Raw genomic sequence first — 18,986 nt, 5'->3', positions numbered from 1 at the left:
TCTGTAATGTTATATTTATGCTTACTGATATACATATCCCTGTAAAACAAACATATTGGTTTAAGAGGTAAATCATTCCTGAGAATCTAGAATTGTGGCAAAAGAAATAAAAGAGCTAACTTCATGATGTACTAAATGTATCAATGAAAAGATATCTTACTCTTTAAACTGTTGAATACCCCTACTTCCTTCTTTCCCTGTTCAAAAAATGTTTATTGAACACCTTTCATGTGATATCCCTATACTAGACTCTGGTGAAAGAGATGATCAATATAATCCTTGTCTTTAAAAATCTCACGGTAGAGATAACTAAACTAAAAATTACAGTGAAGTGTAATAAAAGCAGGTTGACATATGAAAGGGGTGACTGAGGAGTATGGAGGAGAAACAGCTTTCAGTGAGGGGAGACTTGGGAAATCCTTTTCTCAATGTGATACGTGAATTATGACAGTTGGGGAGCAAAATGTGGATAAAGACATTTCTCACAGAGGAGAAGGGACTTTGCTGAGGAACCTGTACACAGTTGGATGTTGCTGGAGAGAACTGTGAGATGGGAAAGGGGCAGGAGGAGAAACTAAAAGGTGGCAGATGGCAGAAGCCAGATCACACAGGATTATTCCTATCACTGAAGACTTTCTTCAGGGGGTTTTGGTCAGACTTGCATTTAGAACCTGTAAGCTTTTACACCAGATTTTTCTCAAAGTGAGAAGAGCATCTCGCAGCAGTGGCAGTAATCCAGAAGAGAAAATGGTAGGTTCAGGATCCAACGAAGTCATTCACTGAGCTGGACTTGTGCCCTGTGAGGAATCTGGGTTTAGAAATGTCAAAACTCACACTAGGCTTCAGAGAAATAAAGTTAGAGGGTAGGTTGGATGGATGTTACCCAAGTGTGAAAGTGACAGAGATGTATCTGGCCTGACCAGAGTGACAACTGGAACCAGAACTCCAATAACTTGAGGGTGCTCTCTCTCTGTCTCTTGGCTCCATATCCTCTTTCTGTTTTGGCTTCATCTTTTAAACCACTTTTTTTTTCTTTTTTTTTTTTTTAAGATTTTATTTATTTGAAAGACGGAGACAGATAACAATGCAGATAGTGAGAAAGCACAAGCAGGGAGGAGAAGGGAAAGCAGGGAGCCTGACACAGGACTTGATCCTAGAACCCTGGGATCATGACCTGCACCAAAAGCAGATGCTCAACTGACTGAGCCACCCAGTCATCCTAAAACACTTTCTTATATGAAGCCAGAACTAAGGTCACTAGCATCTTTAAGTCTCATTGTGCTGAAGGAAAAAGTTCTCCCTAGGAGAAGACCTAGGGAAGGGCTCTAACTGGCTTGCCATCCTTAGGTGCCCATCCATCAACCAATCACTGTCGCTGTGCTTCTTTGGGTCAGTGTGGGTTTGATTCCTGCTCTTGAAAAAATCAGCGCAGTCAGAAAGGTAGACTCGGGCTTTTGCCATTAGGACCATGCAAAGAATAAAGGAACAACAACAACAAAAAATGTCCTTTGGGGGAATCTACAAACTAGGCAGCCACCACTATCATGGTCTAGTAGAGGCCTGATTTGGGAGTTGTACAGGAATGTCTGAGAAGTCGAGGCAGTAGGTGTTGGATAGTTGACTGGAGGATGTGAATGAGAAAGAGTCAAAGGGGACTGACTCCCAGGCAGTTGGGTAGATGGTAAGCCCATTCATCAAGCAGAGACAAGCAGTCTTGTCAGCTGAAGTGGAGACGTGTATGAGGTAGAGGTTATATCCCCCGAGGTGAGTAGGAGGAAAGCCTGATGGGAACTTGCAGGTCATATAAAATGATTACCAGGCAGCAGGAGCTTAGCTTGAGTTGGGGAGCTTTAATTAGAATAGGTGTATTCTCCCATAGCACTCAGGCTGCAGCATGGGAGGAAACACACTGATATTGATTTGAGGTTTTGCAGAGTATGTGAAGTGGAACAGCTAGGATAGCAAAGGAATTAAGGGAATTAGCAAGAAAATGGTTGAAGTGATGGATCATAATGCGAAAAGGAAGGAAATAAAGACTGAGAGATCTGCATGAGCAAGAGGCTGGGAGTTTCGTGTGCTTGGAGAACAGGTATAGTGCGGCTGTAGGGATGGACATTATGGACAAGAGGATAAATCATGTAGCAGAGGGAAGTGTTTGTTTAAGATCTGAGCAGGGGAATAGAAGCCCTCTGAGGGAACATCTGCACATTTTTTAATCTGAATTTTTGTTCTCTCTACCCTCTCTCCTGTGCCCATGGATGAGCTGTCTGGAGAGCTCAATAGTCATCCACTAGGCCCTTTTTGTAATCACCAACTCAGAGACACAGCACCAGCAATTTTTACCTCTCTCCTGGATCATTTCTTTGTCATCACTGGATCTCTCCCTCCAGCATGCAAAGATGCTGCTTTTTCTCCCGTCTTGAAATAAAAGTGTCTCAGTCTCTCCTCCATTGTCTCTTAAACCCTCTCACCCATCAGACTTCTGTCTTCATTCCTCTGAAGCGCTCTGATCAGGGTCACCAATCACCTTGATTCCGCCATACCCAGTGGTCGTTTTTCCATCTGTCCCCTGTCTTCCTGACCTACAGTCGTGGTGATTAACAACCTTCCAGGCACGCGCTTTCCAGACTTTCCGGATTCTTCCATGCTCTTGTTTTCCTTCAGCCTCACTGCTTCCTCCTCATCTGTTTGACCTCTAAACGTTGTAGTGTCAGTGGATTTAGTTCTTGGATCATTTCTGTTTTCTTGCTCACTTCCCTCTCTTGGTGGTCTCAGCCAGTTTCAGGACTTGAAATACCATCCAGACATCAATGGTTCCCAAATGTGTGCTTTCACCTACACCCTCCTCAGGAGGCCAGACTCATATATTCACTTTGACTCTAGATGAAGACTCACCCTGTCTCATCATGATTTAAATATTTCATGTTTATTAGTTCTCTGATGGTTTCGTCAGTGTATCAAATGAATAGAGAGACTTAAAATAACACAGTGTATCTGTGGGTAAGGTTAGCGTTTATGTATAAATTTGTTTTAATTTTGTGGGATTTTGTCTTTGTCAGCGTTGGTTTGTTTGACTAAGGCAGTGGTTCTCAAGGGTGGGGGGCAGTTAGTTTCCCAGGGGAAATTAGCAATGTCTAGAGACATTTTTGGTTGCCACTGTTGTGGAGGGGGTGCTCCTGGCATTATTGAGTGATAGCCAGGGATGCTGCTAACCCTCTGCAATGCACCAGACAGTCCCAGATGTCAATAGTGCCAAACTGGGAAACCTTGAAATAAGGATTTTTGAATTTGAATCATCTTAACTCTCAGTAGAAAAACATTGAACATTGATACAAAGAGCAAAGTAGTTTGAATCTTTCTCTTTAAACACATATTTATGAATAATTGCCAAAAGGTGGTACCTATCCCCAACAAATGCACATTGTGAATGGTCCTCTTGTAAGCCTGAGATTCCTTTAAGCATGCCTGTTGGATTTTGAGTACCTGCAGTTAAATAGTGTTGCTTTTGGCAGGACTTGGTGAGCAAATGAGGTATGAGCTCTCTGATCTCCGCAGTCTGCTCAGTCAGCCATGACCTTCCCAGTGTCTCTTCTTTCTACACCCTGTCTGCTGCGAGCCATGGCCCAGGCAGTTCCCAGTGGGGTGGCCAGAGACTACCACTGGGGGGGAATGCAGGGCCCCAGGGCGGAGGTTCATGTGGGGTTCAGGATAAATTGGAATGATTTCTGTTTTGCAATGAATATCATCCAAACTGGCTTTGTACTTTAACTCCAAAAAAATCTTTAAATCTAAAGCTTCTGGATGAAAGTACTGAACAACGAAATAGAAGTTTTCTTAGAGAAATTGAGGTTACTTCAAATACTATTTGGATGCTGACAGGGATACATTTTGCATATGTTTGTATGTATGTGTTCATGTATACACAGTTGTGTGTCATGTACACTTACAAACAATGATAATTTCCACACACTCTTAGATACTTTGCTTCTTTAGAGTTAGGCATTATAAAGACAGAGCCATAGTGAAATATATGTTAGAAAAAGAAGCAGTTTTGTTTACTGTGATAAGCAGAATTTTCCTAGTAGAGACAATTATCTCCCTTACTTTATCTCCCTCATGTTTCTTCCCTTAGTTCCACTTGGTCATAATAATATGCCCTTTCTTGCATTTTGTATGTTATGAAAACAAAAACAAAGTCTCTATTGAAGGGTAATAAATTGTGGTAAAGAATATGATTTAGCAGATGATCCAATTCTTTAATTTTAGTAAGTGTGCTGCTATTCATGTCTTAAAGTTAAATGCTGATAATTTAGAGTGTATGTTTTATAAATTTTGTCAGTTCTTTTTCTTAAACTTGTTTTAGAAGGTATCTGACTAGGGGAATATTATCTTGGTATATTATATGATTTTATACTACAAAGTTTAATAAGGAACATGCATATATATGCACACACATTGATTAAGGATTAGATGTAAGAACAAAGCCAGGAAATTAGGAATTTGGCTTTAGTTGTTTATCTGAGCTGCCTCCTGTGTGTTGGTGCTGGAATGATCTCACAGCAGGCCATAATCATCTGTTCTCACAGGAAGTGAGGCCCAGTGTAAAGGGGAAGAACCACAAGACAAGACAATCTTCTGGTTCAGGATTTCATAAGGAAAAAAAAAGTATATTTGCCTAGTATGTATAAAAAAAAAATCATTATAAGTAATTGTATTTGAGCCAGAGAAAAAGTATAAGCAAACCAGTGATATAAATTTTAGGTTTAGGTGTTTATATATGTGTGTGCATGTGTGTATGTGTACATGTGTATATATATATATATGTGTGTGTGTCTATGTGTGTGTGTGTGCGTATCTATATACAGGCATACTCCATTGAGAAAACCAAAAAAATCAAATTTTTCTGAATGTCTAGTATGAAAATAAATATGTATGGGGTGGCACAATTATTTGCATTGCATCCAGAAATGCAGAAAAATTAATTTCTTTTAATATCTTTATTTCTCTATATCTGTCATCTCCCTGGCAATTCCCTCCCATCAATAGACCGGGACCTCTAGGGACCCCAAAGTGATATCTAATTCTGTTTACTTAGTGTGATGCAGTGTTTTTATTTATTTATTTATTTATTTGAAAGAGGGAGAGACCATGTGCAAGTGTTGGGGGAGGGACAGAGGGAGAGACAGAGAGAGAGAGAAGCAGACTCTACAGTGAGTGCAGAGCCCCACTCAGGCCTCCATCTCAGGACCCTGAGATCATGACCCGAGCAGAAACCAAGAGCTGGATGCTTAACCAACTGAGCCACCCAGGCACGCCTGATGCAGTGATTTTTAATAGACCTTTAGGTAATGCTCAGCCTCTTTAATTAGAAGGCTCAGCTGTTGGCCTTAGATAGTAACAAAGTGGAAGAGCAGAACAGTATTAACCTGGGGACTGTGGAAGGGGATGAAAGGTTGCAGAGGTTAGTGTCTCCTGGCTTCCATCAGAAACAAATGCAGACACTCTCAGGAGGAAACAGTCATTCTCAGACTTGTCCTCTGGTTTCCAGCAGATTAAGATGACTAAATATGAACTCTTAGGGTCACCAAATGCACAAGGAAACAAACCACCATCAATCAAAATCAAGAGAAAAAAAAAAAAACAAAAACAAGAAATTAGCCCCCAAGAACTTTAAATATTGGGTTATCAAATTCGAATATAAAATTACTACGACAACTTTAAGTAAATAAAATGATAAATCATAAAAATCATTTTATTTACTTAAAAATAAACAGCAACAGAATATAAAAATGCCCAGGAAGATTTGAAAAAAAGAACCAAAGAAAACTTTAGATATAAAAAAAAAATTATCTTGCCATTTGTGACGACGTGGATGGAACTAGAGGGTATTATGCTTAGCGGAATAAGTCAATCAGAGTCAATCAGAGAAAGACAACTATCATATGATCTCCCTGATATGAGGAAGTGGAGATGCAACTCCGGGGGGTTTCGAGGGTGGGAAAAGAATAATGAAACAATGAAACAATGAAACCTCTGCTGGGCAGAGGTGGGTAGGGAAAGGGTGGTGGGGTTATCGACACTGGGGAAGGTATGTGCTACGGTGAGTGCTGTGAATTGTGTAAACCTGGCAATTCACAGACCTGTACCCCTGGGGCTAATAATACATTATATGTTAATAAAAAAATTTTTTTTAGAAATAAAGAATTAAATGACTGACTTAAAATATTAGAGTGCTGAAGGAAAATTAGATGGATCTAAGGAAGTTACCCAAAGCAGAGAAGGGCAAAGAAATGAAAATTATTTTTTAAAAAAAAGGAAGGATGGAAACAAAGAAAGAAAAATTAATTAACACATTGGAAGATGAAATGAGAAGGTCTAGCATTCCTTTTCCCAAAGGAAGTAGATAAAACAAAACAAAATAGAGTGAAGAAGAACCAATATTGGAAGAAATGATTACTGGGAGATTTCCAGACATGCTGTAAGAGACACGGATACAGAAGCACTGGGTGTACCATGCAGAAAACCATCCTCTGGACACATGAAATTGGAACTCCATGATACCAAAGACAAAGAGAGAATCTTTAATGGGAGGAAGAAAGATGACCTACAAAATACCAAAGATGATTCTACCAAAGAATGACAGAATGGCCTCACACTTATCAGTGGCAAAAAATGGGAACCGGAAGACAGTGGAATAATAACTTCAGCATGCTAAGAGAAAACAGTCTGCACCCTGCAGTTGTGTAACTGGCAAAATTATCTTCCAAATATGAGTCAATTTCTCTACATTAAAGGAACTTCTAGTGAATGCATTTTCAGAAGAAAGGAAATCATACCAGAAGACTCAAGAAAGAGTGATGAAAAGGGAAAATGGCAAATACAGGTATATGCACAGAATTTCTAGTCCAAAACTATAAATACATTTGCATTATTTGAAGAGGAGATCCAGGGAGCTATTCAGATTCACTGAGGCAAACTTAACAGGGTTAAAATAGAGAGGAAACTTATTTTATCCTTTTACATCTTTTACAACTGGAGACTTTCTGACTGTTGTGCTCCTGAAAGATACACCACTACCTTAAAATGATATTAAAATAATATAGCAATGCTTGATTTGTGTTTTATCATACTTTCTCAAATATTCTAATCCTTGACCCTTATCGTGGATTGAGTGGCCCCAGAAAGATATGCCTACTTCCTAATTCTGGGAACTTGTGAATATGACCTTATTTGGAAAAAGGGTCTTTACAGATGTAATTAAGAATCTTGAGATGAAGAAATCATCCTGGATTACCAGAGCAGACCTTAAATTCATTGATAAGTATCCTTATAAGAAACAGAAGAGGCAAGACACAGACATACAGAGAAGATGGTATAAAGATTCAGGCAGGGACGCCTGGGTGGCTCAGTTGGTTAAGCAGCTGCCTTCGGCTCAGGTCATGATCCCAGCGTTCTGGGATCGAGTCCCACATCGGGCTCCTTGCTCGGCAGGGAGCCTGCTTCTCCCTCTGCCTCTAGCCTGCCACTCTGTCTGCCTGTGCTTGCGCTCTGTATCTCTCTCTCTAACAAATAAATAAAATCTTTAAAAAAAAAAAAAAAGATTCAGGCAGAGATTGGAGTGATGCAGCCATAAGATAAGAATCAAGAATGCCTGGAACCATCAGATACAGAAAGAAGCAAAGGAAGGTTTCTCCCCTAGACCTCCCAGAAGGAACATGGCCCTGTTGACTTGTGATTTCTAGAACTGTGAGAGAATAAATTTCAGTTGTTTTAAGCCCCCTCATTTGTAGTAATTTGTTATGGCAGCCACAGGAAATACACACAGTCCCTAATGGTTAAATTTATACTTTTCTCAAAACAAAAACAAAAACAAACAAAACCCAAACCAAATTCAATTAAAAATTGTAATTAAGTATCTGCTGTAATACAGTATTGAAGCCAATTCTCTAGATATGCCATTTTTTCCCCTTGTTTCTCTTTGAGATGCCATCTAGTTATTTGGGATACAAATGTGTCTTATTTTATTTGGTGTTGACAAGGGGGCAGCTGGCATCCTCAGACCCAATGGTACACTCTGCACACTGCTAATCGCAGCTGCCGTGTTGCTGGTATAAGCTATTCCCTTGCCTAATGGCCAAGGAGGTGGTGCTAGCTTCAGGTTTGGCTCTTTTTGGTGTCTGCTGCTGATCAAATTCAGGGGCTTCTCTTTCCAGTAGGCTCCTAGAGTGAGATAGCCTCACTCTACCCCTCCTTGGCATTATGGACTATAGACCCACTGTCTCATCCTACATGTAGTCCCTGGCGTACATGGTCTTACCGCCAAGACTCAACTACGGGGCTTCCTCCCTCACCACCTCGGGCCCATACATCGTTGCAGGCCAGGCCTATTGGGTCTCACAGCACCACACCTGCCCTCTGAGGGAGCTCATGCCCTATTCAGTGTATCATGGTGCAAGCTGCCCAGGTCAGATATCAGGTGGCATCCTAAGGAGATTTCCCCAGACTCTCCAACATGAAATAAGGTGAAGGCTCCTCCTCTCAATGATTTCTTAAATATACTTTGCTTGTTATCCCAAGGAGCTGGGTTGGAACACTTAAGACTCACCTCTCCCGCCTCTGCTTGTGTCCTTCTCCACTGCCCAGGATGGCCTGGGAACCCCTTCTGCCACTTCTTCTCCTCTCCCCAAGAACTACAGCCCACATGCATGCCCATCAGAACCTGGGAGAAACTTTGGATTGTGACTACTCTTGGCTTTTGATACACTAAATTATTTAGAAAATTACTCTTCCATGAAACCTTATTTTAACTATCTTGGTACAGAATCCTATTTTGAATGATAGGGATGAATATTAACTTTCTTTTTGACTATTTGAAGTAGCTATCATAATTTTTTCCCAGACTTGAGCTAACTGTGGAGAAGGTCACATACAGACAAATGTGAAAGAAAAAGCCTTACTATTTTAAAAGATTGATCACAGTAAACATATTCAAGACAATAAACATTTGTAACTATTTGTAACTAACAGAAATACTTGACGATCGTAGAGTGTTCTACAGCCTTTGAACTATAGTATCTTATTAGGTCCTTAGTATGGATTATTTTCCCATTTTATAGGTAAGGAAACTAAAAAGTTAAAATGCTTGTTTAAAATAATGGCACTTATAAAAGGAAGAGAATTACTGTTAACTCACATAGTGTATAACCCTACTTCCAGTGTTCTCTCTCCAACACCATGTCCTTTGCCTCGGCTTGGATATGAAAGCTGAAGCCTATTTCCAGGTCCTAAGATGGTGCTCTAGTCATGTTCTTAGCTCAGAACACTCAGTGCCCACCCAGACCTCTGCTCTGGAGCTTTCCCCTCACTTAAATCCATCTTGGAGACTCAGCTTTGAGCTTAAATAAATAATAGATATATTTTATCCAGCGTATCTTGACATTTTTAATGTGGCAGGTTTTTTTGTATTCTATATTGTCAAAATGCAAGTTCCTTTCATTCTGTCAGTGCTAGCAAAACTGGTATCTCAGTCTTAGAACTAAGATTTGAACTAAAATCCATCTTAATTTATCTTTTTCTTATGGATATACATTTACGTGGCCACTCTTTTTTCTTTGTTAATGAATTTATATTGAAAAAGTAAACTGCAGTTGGTTTAAGAAATGTTTGTTAGTGCTTTCAGTGTGTGAGTCTATACATTTGAAATTGGCTCTTTATTTAGATCTGTTCTCAAGCTCAGATTTTCAAAAATCAGGGAATTAAGAGACCTAGTCATAAAAGAACTAAGAAACCTGAACTTTTCATTTAGGCTTAATTATAGATACCATTAACATTGTAATGTAATAATTATAATAATGGCTAATATTTATTGAGTACTTCCTAATCATATTACCTAGATTTTCTCACTTAAACATCAGATCTACATGGTAACTACCTATTATTATCCTTGTTTTACAAATGAGGACGTGATGATCCTAATTCCTTACATTTCAGTAATGATTTATGTTCTACAGCATTGTTTCACCAGTAATAACATATCCTGTGATTTGACATGGCAAGTATTACTATACAGAAGAGACTATAACTTCAGAGCTTTTAAATGGTTGGTGCAAAATACTATAAGCAGTAGCTAATAGAGTTGGTCTTTGGTCATTGGGCTAACCTTTCATTTCTTGGTCTTCTTCCTAGCTAAGGCCTTCTAGTTTAAGGATCTTAGAAATCAAATGTGCACTTAAAATAATTGCAACAGGTCCATTTATTGATTTGTTAATAATATACAACCACTTAAATCTAATCTGAAGAAGGATACCTCCTACATTGCACTGTGGCTTAGTAAAAACAGCCACAGGTGGGAAATCACACAGGACAGGCTTGGATCAGGCTTATCTACTGGTCCTGACTGTTGGGCATTTTGCTTAGCCTCTGCCTCTCTCTCTGCCCATCTGCACACTTGGGATGGTTGGGCAAAGTTGCCACTAAGTTTCACTCTAATATATAATGATTTTATATAGTTTTCTCCTAAAAACGTCAGTCTTGTGTGATAAGGTATAAAAACGAAGGGAGCAAATTTTTAAAAATAGTAATAATTTTAAGCTTCTCCAAAAATTAATTAGTGAAACAAATGGTAGCAATAATGTTTAAAATTAATCTGAAAGTGGAATTTGGAAAACAATTTCATTTACAATAGTAACATCAAAGAGAATAAAGTACTTAGGAACAAATTTAACAGAACAAAAACAAAACTTATTTTCTGGGAACTTCAAACATTGCTGAAAGAAATTTCAAAGTCCTAAGTAAATGGAAAGACATCCTGTGTTCATAAATTAGAAGACAGGATATGGTTAAGATGATAGTATTCTTCATATTGTCCTACAGATTCAATACAATTCCTATCAAAATCTCAGTTGACTTTTTTGCAGAAATTAAGCAGCTGAACCTAAAAATCATACAGAAATTTGAGGGACTGAGAATAGCTAAAACAGTCTTTAAAAAGAGCAAAATCCAAAAACACACACTTCCTGATTTAAAACTTACCGTAAAGCTAAAGTAATCAAGAATGTGTGATACTCTCTTGAGGATAGATATATAGATCAATGGAGCAGCACTTAGCACAATGCTAAAAGTGAAGGCCATTGTCGGAGGTGTTGAGGTCATGATCATTGCAGGGTTGTGATAAGGAAGTAGAGACAAAGGCCTACTCAGAAGCCCCTGTGCTGTTTTTTGCATGTGCCTGGAGCACCGTACCTATCTCACAGCCTAATGAAACCTCAGGACCTCAGGGCATTCTGCTTCTCTGTGTTTCCTGACCACATCCAGCCAAGGAGTTACCAGACTTGACTCTTCCTCTTGCAGATCTGTCATCTAACGTCTGGGAACCCTGATTTATTTGTCTGTCTTACACTTTCTGTGCTACTTGAGAGCAGGGGCTGCCGTGTCACTTACAAGTTCCCCAGCTCAGTGCTCTGTGCTTGGTAGGTGCTCAGTTAATACTGTTTGAAAGATTAAACAGTAAGTGTAGAGCCTAGATAGATTGTTTGAACATGGTCACATACTTGCTGAGGACTCCTAAATATTTGCTTCCCAGTAAAGAGAATAATCTGAACCATTTTATGTTGGGAGCTTCGTCTAATTATATGGCATCACTAATTTATCTAGTATATTTGGAATGATAGTATAGTCCTGTTATTAAAATAGAAGGACATTGAGAAATCTACATTTAATTATAAATTTAAATTTATTTGTTACAAGTCCATAGAGAATAAAAGATTGCTAAGGGTGGCAGATTGAGAAGGATTGCTCTTATTAAACATTTTCTCATTTCGAAAGGCTCTTTTTTGAAGAAGCTCTGTGTTTTATAAACACTCTGTGTTTTATAAGCCATGGAAGAAGCAAAGCATACTCTATCAGCTGCTAAGAGAAACTGAAAATTTTAGATTTCCATGGAAATCCCATTGTCATTTTTAATGATGGTATTGGTATAGATGTGTACACCAGATTTTTGTAGTAAGTGATCTAGTATCTGTTTGCACTTGCCCTGGGCTGTGTTCTTGCCAAAATTTAGTAAACCTCTTCAGAAAAATTCCCCTTATCCCTGTGCCAGTTTCTCTAGAAGCCAAAAGCTTTCATCATAACTCACCTCCCTGCTTAATCTGCAAAAGAACAAAGCTAAAGTTATTGAAATGTGATAAATTATGATAGTAATCTATCTAAACTGTATGCAACCATTATTGACTTTATGTGTGCTATTACCTTTATGTGTGGCATTACCTGGTATTTGTGATAACCTTACCTAGAAACAGAGGCTTGGGTAAAATCATCTCGGAAGTGTCTTAATTTTGTTCTTCTCTGTAATCTTTTAAAAGTAGACATTTTCATTAAAGACCAAAGAATGTAAAACACTTTCACTTCTTTCTTCAATTTATGGTCCCTTTCATCAATTGTTTCAAAATATTTATGCCGAATTCAGGAGACCAAATTTTCTGTACATAGTACTGAAGTGAATTTGGAAGGTGGAATTTCAGTAAATATAGTACGGGGAAACTTTTGACTTGGAACTATGTCATAATTTATAATTGGATAGCTTTGCAGGTTTCTAAAGAAGAACGATCACCACTTATTGGCAACTCAAGCGCATTTCTTGTTTGTTTCCTTTAAATAGTTATATCCTGTGAGCTAAGTTACTCTCCTCTCCCATTCCCCCATGATCCCCAAAATAGCTTTATTAATAGGAACATATGCTGTTTATGTTCTTTTAAAAAATCAGGGTGGTCTTAGATGTCCATCTTCCATTCTGGCATTTCCCTTTATACAACCCTTTTGAATTTTCTGTTTAAAAACTGGCATTCCAATAGCTTTTCTTTGGCCTAATGCCTGGGTCACATATAGCAGCAGCAAATTAGGAATGTTAAGACGTCCCCCAAAGAAAAATGTTTGTTATGAAAGTAGAGCTGATGTGACACTTAGAATTAGAACTTCTTAACTTATCTAAATGACAGTTAGTGGTCATTTTCTTTTATTCTTATTTTAAAGAAGGGGGCATAAGAATGAAAGAAATGCCGGGAGGCTGAGACTGGGTTTGGTTCACCAAACTGTTAAATGTCAAATGTATTATACTGATAAACACCATTTTATCTCTTTTTAGGAGCTAATTTTGTTACTCGAAAAATTAGCCGGTCAGTGGCTAAGATTTACCTTGGACAACTGGAATGTTTCAGCTTGGGAAATCTGGATGCCAAACGAGATTGGGGCCATGCCAAGGACTATGTAGAGGTAGGAACTGACTCATTATGTTCTTAAAAAGACCTGCATCAGTTGGTGTTTTCAATGCCGGGCCTCTAGTGGAAAAGCATTACCTTCAAGAGGTGGTAGCATATAAAATTTTGCTTATGCAGATTTGTTTAAACTCTTACTCATTTCAGTTTAAGGCTCCACAGTTCAGCTTTACTTATGGATTACACTGAGTGTTCCTTGAATATGGAAACTTCTCACAGTTGTTCTTTTCGTTATTTAAAATGAAGGTATTGGTCATTCATTTGGATGGTGGATGAAAAAATGTTTGAATAGTGTTCTTTTCTTTCTAAAGCTTCTTTCTCCTTCTCATTTTTTGCACATTCTCCCCTCTTGCCTGCCCAATATACATATAACTAACTGAAAGAATTTTTAAGTATAAAGGTGCAGTTCTCAGAGCTTCAAGAAATACTACCTGATCAATTTATATAATCCAAGACTTTCAGATTTACATTATGCTACTAAGGTACCTCTAAGAGTAATATTCTTATAGAGTTTTTGGTTTCTGGTTATCACCCTACACATTTCTTAAAGTATGACTTTACACACCAATGAATTTTGTTCATTAAAGAGAGTTGCTAATAATGATACTGTTGCATAATTCTGGATATAGTTAAAGGGAAATTCAAGTTTTCATTCTTGGAACTTATATACACATTAATTTTTGGTTTGGGTTCGATATCTTATATGTATAAGCAGTGTGATTTTTTTTAAGCAAATGGTTATTTTTTTACCTTTCCCTGATCAGTATGCTTTTAAATATCCATGGTGGTTTCTATGGCCAGACATAAAGGAGCATGTTGGTAACATTGTCTTTTTCCCTGGAGTCTGCTTGTCCTTGTTTAGGTGCTTACAGATTTCCTGTGTTCAGGAAACTATTTCTGTCTTTAATGATTCCTCTCTGGGAAACCGGATCTGGCTTCCTTGTTCATTGATGCGATTCAAAAAGAAACTTGAACACTTACGAAAGAAAGCAAACAAGTAGTTTACTTGCTAACAGAGGTTAGTCTCGACAGTGTTATTATTTTTGTTTATAACAATTAAAAATGTTGTATGCTTGAACACCTAATACAGATTTTATATTATGGACAAAAATAGCTCTAATTTTAAATTATGAACAGTGTAACATTTAGATCATTTCAATATGTTCTTTTAAGCTATCCTTACAAAGAGGCATTTATTATATACAGTAGATATTAGATACATTTTAAGAACATTACATTAAAAAATATATAAGGCCATACTTTCAGAAATTCTAAGAAGTAGAAGAAAGGAGATGTTATCAGTAGATGCTGGAACTCTCTTTTGTTTAACCTATATGGCCTAACCTACTTAAAAATATGAGGCAAGTTTTATAAAAATGAATACATTATTTTTTCAAAAGTATCATTCTAGCTATCTGCACATACCTTCTTTTCCAAACTCTTGTTCTCTAAATCCAGAACCAAATAGACCAAATTTCATTCTATTTAATTTTTTTTTTTTGGCACCAGGGTAAAAAATGAAATTTTTATTAAAACCTGGAAATAGGGGTGCCTGTGTGGCTCAGTCAGTTGAGCATCTGACTCCTGGTTTCTGCTCAGGTCATGGTCTCAGGGTCATGAGATTGATCCCTCATCAGGCTCCACACTCAGTGGGGAGTCTTAGAAATAAATTTTGATAGTGAAACAGCATACCAAATGTTAATAATGTTTATTACTGGTTATGTTTAGTTCCTATTTATGTTTCTGTATTTTCCATATATTTGAAATGAATATAAACTTTTTCAATCAAAAAAAAGTAATTAATGACATTTTAAAAATAGACTGGAAAAAAATGCCCAGCACTATTGAATAAATGCATAAGCAATGAGTAAGGCTTTCGTGAACTCCGTGGAGCTGGAAGAAGACAGTACTATCATCTCACTCCCAAAATGCCAAGCAAGCACTCATCCTGGGTGCAGCTCAAACTTTGAAACAAAGGGGCTGCATTTGTTTTCATTTATAATAAAAGCATTTTATATACATTTTGGCTCAAAGACTTCAAAAAGGTCTTTCCAAGTGCTGTTTTGAAGTTTCCTTGACAGGATGGTGTCAGTAGAGTGAGCCCAAGAAGCTAAAACATCCATGCAAAAGTAAAATGTTTGGCCTTTCAGTAAGAATGTAAAAACTTTCAGATTTTATGGAGAAACAGACGTACAAAATTAAGTCATTCTCACTGGCATTCAAGACCTGATTTGTTCCACAATACAAGTAGGTTTTGCTATGAAGGATTCCCGTGGGGTTCAGACAGTAACACATTATATCTTGATGATGTAAGAAACATTGTATAATTCTCATTTATGGGTCCTGAAAGAAGTCTGAATTTCTTGGTTTCTTAAAAAAAAGTGTCATTATTAAGTAAGAATTAATAATTTGCTATTGCCATTTTAAGAACTATCACCATCCCTCACTTTTCTAAATGTATTAAAATGAGGTTACTTCACAGACTTATGACTAAAAGTAGATGTTGCCAAAATTAAAGTCAACAAGCATAAGAATGAAAAAAGAGAAGCATTGTTTGTTTAAAGTATATCTACATCCTGGCACTATAATCAGCTTTAGAATAAAGAATCCTTGGCAAGTACAGATCAAACAAGTCATAATAGCATCTTATTTACACACATTTAATTACATAATCTTTCTCATTTATACGCAAGCATATTGTACTGGTTAATCTTTAGGTTAAGTGACTTATATTTTTTTACTTATGGGTGAACTTTCACGATGAAGAGTAGAGAGCTTTTGACAAGCAGAGTGTAGGGATCCTAACTGTGTCAGTGATTTGCTTAGGGTTTTATATCTCAGTTTACCCATCTGTGAAAAGGGCATAATAACAACCCTGTAAAAAATTAGCATTAATATGCTATACATTCATGATTAGAATCTACCTCTGTCTTGTAAACATTTGTGCAATAATTTATACAAAACCATTTCCTGTTGCTGATTCAGGTTCATTAACATCCATTTATAGTCTTGTTTCCTAGATCAAAATGATTTAAAACTTAATTTGAGTGGGTAAGCGATATTTCAACTTGAGGAATATAAAAACTGTATTAAACTGTATTGAACTTCAGGATAAACAAATTTTATGCAGTTATGTATTTTCCAATATTTTATGATAAACTTACAGGATTGTTGAATGGATTTTACCATGAACAGCCATATACCCTCTGCCCAGATTCTATAATTAACATCTAATAATTATTGTTACAATTTGAAAATAAATACTGTTTAAAAACTACTATAGTGCTGATGGGTCAGAGCTCTAAATACTCAGTTTACACAAACAGATTATCAACAATTTGTACTTCTTATGGAATATAGTTAGTTGACAATTCAAACTTTAAAAATATTTTTACCTTCTTACATAATTATATGACACTGTCTCACTCTGTTTTCATGCCTGCTGCCCTCCACATACATTGAAGCAACTCCTTGTATTCATGAGAACACACTGGAGGCTGTTAACCACATCCAAGCAAATTCAGATAGTCAACATTTTACCAGTAGTGCCTGAAAACTGCGAACTAGAAGACCTCTAACTTCTCTAGGGGGCATTGGTCTTTCCACATATCTTCTGTTCAGTACCCACCATAGTCATGCTTGTAGTTGCTACACATGACAGTCTTTTAAACTTTCTGTAAAGCCCAGTAAGCCTGCTCAATGCTAAATTGCACAAAGGTAAGCAGATTCTTTATTGTAGGACTGACTTCTCCAAACTTAGGATATGTGAATGCCCTGTGGCCTGCTAAGATTAATAAAGGCTTCTCAGACTTATTTAACTTTGCCATCCTTTTAATAAAAAATATATATTAACATCTAGCAGTGCAGGGTTGGAAAACAGCACCACGTGTTTAAAATTAATGGTAACAGTTTGGTTAACAAGATCCCAGTGTGATCCCATCTTGATAAAACTAGCTAGAACACAACTATAGCTGGAAAATACTGAAAGGTAAGCTAATTTTCAAGGGCTGGACTAGAAGTATCTTTAAGTTTTTACCACTCATAAGAGGGTCCTTGCTCTTGGGATACATGAATAATCAAGTGACCTAAGTCTGAGCTTTTTCCAAGACTCAGTGAAAAGCCGTTTTAAAAATATCATGAGGTTTTAGTGCCAACAACTGACCATACAGGTGCTCCTGAAGAGTTCCCCTGGCCCAAAGGCAATCCAGGGCACATTCAAATTATTAGGGATGGATTTTTGAGATTCATCTTTCACATATACCTTTCTTTTCTCCCTCCCTCCCTCCCTTCCTTCTTTCTTCCCCCTCCTTCTCCTCCTTCTTCTTTGGCAGGGATCATAGATTAATTTTTAAAAAGATAGTTTTAGAAAAAAAAATAATAAAAGTTGCCAATCAGACACTGAGTGTGTGTCAGAAACTTTACTGAAGACTTTACATAATTATTTCCCATGATATATACAACAGTCCTTTATAGATGAAGGAACTGAGGGTTGGAGAGGTCAGGGATGATTTGCCCAAAACCATGGCCAGCAGAGGTGAATGAAGCCCAAACTCCAGCCCAGGCTTGATACGTCAGCCATTCTCATAACCATTCACATTGACGTGAGGGGAGCAGCGACATAAGCAGTGGGATCTGGCTCACTTTCCATTTCAAAGAGAGACAAGACATTGCTTCTCTCCCTTTTCTCTTTATGCCATTTATAGTCCAGGGGGAAGAGAATTATCTGGAGGAGAGCATGTGGTGAGGCAGTGATCAGATCTTTCTGAACCCATTATATTGACTATATGAGGCAAAGATGCAGATGATACATTTGGGGAAAATGTGTAGTTAGGTGTCCTTCCCTAGCTGTCTGTTGTCATCTACATGACTTAACTGTCCTTACAGCTTTCAGTTCTCTGTTGATACCAGAGACCTGGGGAAAGCCAGGGAGCCCCTGGCAGTGGGGGAAGTAGACTGTTGACAGAGCTGGGGAGAATTAACAATGTTTCCCCTTCTTTTCTTCCTCATCTGGCAGTCTGCTGCTAGCATTTTGCCTCCTGCGTTAATTCACACAAATCTGGAAGAAAAGAATGCCATCTAAACTCTCTTGAGATTTTATTTAAGGTAAAGCTTACTTGTTGCAACAATGTCAACAAACTGTTGTTACTTTTTTGTTGTTGTTGTTGTTCAGGAGAGTAGCTCCATATTTTGTTGTGTTTGAATTCTCTAAAGTGTTCATGGAGCCAGAATCTTAGGTAAGCCTCACTTAACAGAAATGCAAAAAGCCATAGTTGCTTTATTTCCACTGGCCAGGTCTTGAGTGATGAGGCATGACATCACAGGAGTGGCCAACCCCCCAAATCCCAGAAACTCTAGGCTCTGTTTAAATTGTTGTCTCAGTGATGAAGAGTACACCAGCAGAATTTCTAGGATGGATTATTCATCTAGTTTTCATCCACAGATAGTTAAGAAACAGGAGGTGGATGCATTTTTCGATCATATTTTCAGTTGTATTTTAAGACTTTAAAATTGAGCATCTGACATTAAGTTAGAAAAGTAGTGCTTGGCCAATGTGTATAAGTGCATTTATGTGAAAGAGTGAAAATGAAAAAAACGGCATGGAGTTGCATATTCAGTAGATACAGCGCCCGTGGAAGTGGATTATGAAACTTCGTGTAAATGCCATTTAAGTTCTAATGGGTAGCAATTAACCACATTAAGGTAGAAGCTTGTACTCCA

General features: G+C 37.7%; 1 protein-coding gene across 3 annotated transcripts in view; it reads left to right on the top strand.

The window, feature by feature from the left end:
• Nucleotides 1–18,986, top strand: part of GMDS (GDP-mannose 4,6-dehydratase) — a 622,428-nt gene that overhangs the window by 313,252 nt on the left and 290,190 nt on the right. For all 3 annotated transcript variants that reach the window (XM_032340945.1, XM_032340948.1, XM_032340947.1), the window contains one exon: nucleotides 13,139–13,266. In XM_032340945.1, the coding sequence (XP_032196836.1) occupies nucleotides 13,139–13,266 (128 nt within the window). The remainder of the gene's footprint in view (nucleotides 1–13,138; nucleotides 13,267–18,986) is intronic.

This window comes from Mustela erminea, chromosome 4 (genome assembly GCF_009829155.1).
Source record: "Mustela erminea isolate mMusErm1 chromosome 4, mMusErm1.Pri, whole genome shotgun sequence".
Taxonomy (NCBI): Eukaryota; Metazoa; Chordata; class Mammalia; order Carnivora; family Mustelidae; genus Mustela; species Mustela erminea.
This window is presented reverse-complemented; position numbering and strand designations above follow the sequence as displayed.